Below are 3,723 nucleotides of genomic sequence, written 5' to 3' on the forward strand. Positions count from 1 at the left end.
TGGGAAAGGCCACAGACAGAACCACAGCCCTGAGAAAGGTGAACACACACACAAAATTCTTAGTTATATAATGATAGAATAAATGTGAAGTGAATCTGTGTGTGTTGCTGTTTAATATCAGGACACATTAACCCTCTCTATTGACCAATCAGAGAGCAGGATTTTGTTTATATTTATATTAATTGTTGTTTTCAGGCCAAGAACAGAGCGATGCACTACCTCTACTACACTGAGAGATACAATGACCACACCAGTACGTCCTGTGTGTGTGTGTGTGTGTGTGTGTGTGTGTGTGTGTGTGTGTGTGTAACTGAATGTATGTTTCCTTGTGTTGTAGTTTATCATGATGTTGAGTCGACCTTTAAGAGAACTACATTGCGCATGAAAAAACAGAATCAAGGTAAAAACTTTATTATTAATATTATTATTGTGTGTTTGTATTAAATGTGTGTATGTTTAGGATTGTGTGTGTGTGTGTGTGTGTGTGTGTGTGTGTGTGTGTGTGTGTGTAGGATATGGTCTACACTGTCACAGAGCAGTAATAACTCTGTGTAAGCTGATTGGGATTAAGGACATGTATGCAAAGGTTGAAGGCTCTGTGAACCTGCTGAACATCACCCGTGCCTTCTTCCAGGGTCTGGCCAATCAGGTGATTCCTTCATCTTCGTGGGTGGAGTTTTTAGGAGCTTTGTAAGCTTCAGAAAAAGGGGAAAGGGGAAAAGAGTTTGAGTTGCCAGACATTATTAGTAGGCACATTGACATCACAAATCTAATTTGCATAAATATGAACACTGTCCACCCACTTTTACTCCTTGGGTGTCATGTAAAGTGTCCTGTACAGGTGCAGCCTATATCGCGTGTGTGTGTGTGTGTGTGTGTGTGTGTGTGTGTGTGTGTGTGTGTGTGTGTAGGAGACTCACCAGTTGCTGGCAGACAGGAAGCAGCTGAATGTAGTGGAGTTCAGTGAGGAGCGAGGACCCCTGCCTGTGGTGGTGGCTCGGCCGCAGCTCGGCGCCCGGATCGATCCGGAGGTGGAGGACGAGGTTCCGAACGTGAAGCTGCACTGGGCCGATGTTCAGCTCGCTCAGGGCATGAAGCGCTCGGTGTGGGCCGGCGTCAAGAGAACCATCTGGTGATACATTTTGAAGAAAAACACTTCCGAATTCACAGCTGATCCTCAGAACTTGATCACAGAATCCAGTGTGTGAAGTTCTGAGCTCAGAACCAGCTCTCTGTGTGGCTCAGAATCTACACAACCTTCTCAATCATCTCCATTAGTACTATTATTAGTAGTACCTTTTTGTTATAAACTCAAATAAATGTTTAAAAAGAAAAAAATGTGAGTTTGTCAGATGTTCTCCTGTTTACAGATTTATGACAAAAGTAGTATGTAGTGATGAAGTTATATATGGAGAGCGAGTATCTCTTGTGACCATGAGCTACAGGAGCAGAAGACCACGAGTTACAGTCAGCATGGTTCTACACATGATTCTATACATTACAGTGATGTTCCTGTAGGAACCTTTTTCTGGTTCTCCTCAGATTTCACAGTGAGGATGTGTTTTGCTTTTTGCACCATTCTGAAGAACAATCCCTGAACTTCTTCAGACGTTTCTGAAAACCTCAAACCAACAACAGTTAAAAATGAAGTCACCATGAAATTATGGCTGAAATTTAAACTTTATTTCTCAAATAATGATGTTAAAAAACTTCTACACAATCCTTAATAACTTTGTCAATTACACACACACACACACACACACACACACACACACACACACACACACACATACACACACACTGCTCAAGTTGATAATGTATATTTATAATTAATGCAGAGCTCATCTGAGGCTTTACACCTACAATAACATCCCTGCTGACAAATTATACAGGTTAACTGTGTGTGTGTGTGTGTGTGTGTGTGTGTGTGTGTGTGTGTGTGTGTTGATTTAGTAATGTCAGTCAAGTTATTGTTTGTAGCTCAGAGATACTTTGTCAAATATTCATGTGTATGAGAACAACAAAAAGACAAAGGTCAAAGCATTGTGACACACACACACACACACACACACACACACACACACACACACATCGTATTTACTGAGCTTTTACACACATTATTGGTTTATATTTTATGGCTGTTTATTGTTTGTTTCTGAAGATGCAGTATTGTGTAATATAAATGATCATTAATAAACTAGAATTGTAATGTAATATATTTGTTAGACTGATTAAAGTTTAGTAATAATTTATATCCGAATTCTGTTTTGTTAAAAACAGATTTATTTATTCTATTTTTAGTGAATTCATTTTCAATAATAAAAATAGTGATTATATAAAATGATTCAATATTATTTCATAACTAATATCAATGAAAAATAATACAATAAATAATAATGTACATCTGGATTTTATGTAAATGTAAAAACAGCTGTTTTATAATTAATTCCGAGTGACTATAATTATTTGATCGTTTCGATTTTCCCATTAGTGTTATAGAAACACACTGCATCATTGTTCCTCACTTTGATTTATAATGTCGATATATGATGATGAGGGGGAGGATGATGAGGAGGATGATGATGACTGCTCTCTGTGTATGTGTAGAACATGAGCTGCTTCTCCTCTGGTCTTTGAGTTTCAGTTTTAATTCTACAGAATGGATCAGGATGGTCCACACCCATCTCCAGGACAGAGATGTGGAGCAGGTGAGCAGTTGTGTGAATCCTGTTGTGTAAAGCGACACCTCGGGTTCTGCAAGTCATGCTGAGTGTAGAAGACCATCTCTGGAGTGAAGCCTGCTGTTCTCCTGTCAGGAGAAAGTGATGAGTGTCTGTAGAGAAGAACAGCAGTGACAGTTTCTCACACAAAACCTGGAAGTGTTCTCACTGTACACCCCCAGAGCTGATAACAATACACTCTTTATTAGTGTTTAAATAATACATGAATAAAAGTGTTTAGACGAGGTTTTATTTCCTCTCTTACTGTCTCACTCTTTACCTTCAATCCATTCATGTCTTTACACATTTTAAAAAATGCAGACAAATAAACATTGAAAAGTGGCAGAGTTCATTTTAACATTTTCTTACACCCTGGTGGATTGTGATTGGTGGGAAGTTTCTGTTTATTTCTGTAGTGATTTTTACAACACACATCGTCTCAAAGCAGCTTTACAGAATGTAACAGTGAAGGTGAATGGTGTGTGTTTATCCCTGATGAGCACCATGGAAACTGTGGTGAAGGAAAAACTCCCTTAGATGTTCTGAGGAAGAAACCTTGAGAGGAACCAGACTCAAAAGCAGAACCTCATCCTCATTTGGGTGACATCAAGAGTGTGATTATAGTCTTTAAACACTACAGAACACTGGAGAGTGAGAACTAACATGAGCACTGGAGTGTGTGATTATGACTGATGATCTTTCTACAGTCTTTTACAGTCATTATGGTTATAAAACCAGGAGCTACTGAGCAACTCATAAAATCACTCAACATCTGCGATCATCACAGATCCAACACCAGCTTCTCCATGCCAGAGCCTTTAAAGACTCAAATAGATCCAGTGTCCAAACATGAAGTGGGATCCAAATGGCACTGGTACATCTCCAGATGGTTCAGGATGTTTGTGGACATCTACTTCTTTTAAGGTCCACAATCTTGAGGAGTGGAGAGGAATTAGCGTAGCTGCTGTTCATGATATTAACAAGCAAAAGTTGATAATGTGCA

At 39.1% G+C, this 3,723-nt stretch overlaps 1 protein-coding gene across 1 annotated transcript in view; it reads left to right on the plus strand.

Annotated features, from left to right (window-relative positions):
- Positions 1-1,338, plus strand: part of mrps5 (mitochondrial ribosomal protein S5) — a 38,019-nt gene extending 36,681 nt beyond the window's left edge. Inside the window, exons 7-11 of the mRNA XM_046855842.1 lie at positions 1-38; positions 196-253; positions 338-400; positions 513-649; positions 912-1,338. The exon at positions 1-38 is cut by the window's left edge and continues 9 nt beyond it. Coding sequence (XP_046711798.1) covers positions 1-38; positions 196-253; positions 338-400; positions 513-649; positions 912-1,136 — 521 coding nt within the window. The 3' untranslated portion in view covers positions 1,137-1,338. The remainder of the gene's footprint in view (positions 39-195; positions 254-337; positions 401-512; positions 650-911) is intronic.
- The last annotated feature ends 2,385 nt before the right edge of the window (positions 1,339-3,723 follow it).

The sequence above is a fragment of the Silurus meridionalis genome, chromosome 8 (assembly GCF_014805685.1).
Source record: "Silurus meridionalis isolate SWU-2019-XX chromosome 8, ASM1480568v1, whole genome shotgun sequence".
NCBI classification, from domain to species: domain Eukaryota; kingdom Metazoa; phylum Chordata; class Actinopteri; order Siluriformes; family Siluridae; genus Silurus; species Silurus meridionalis.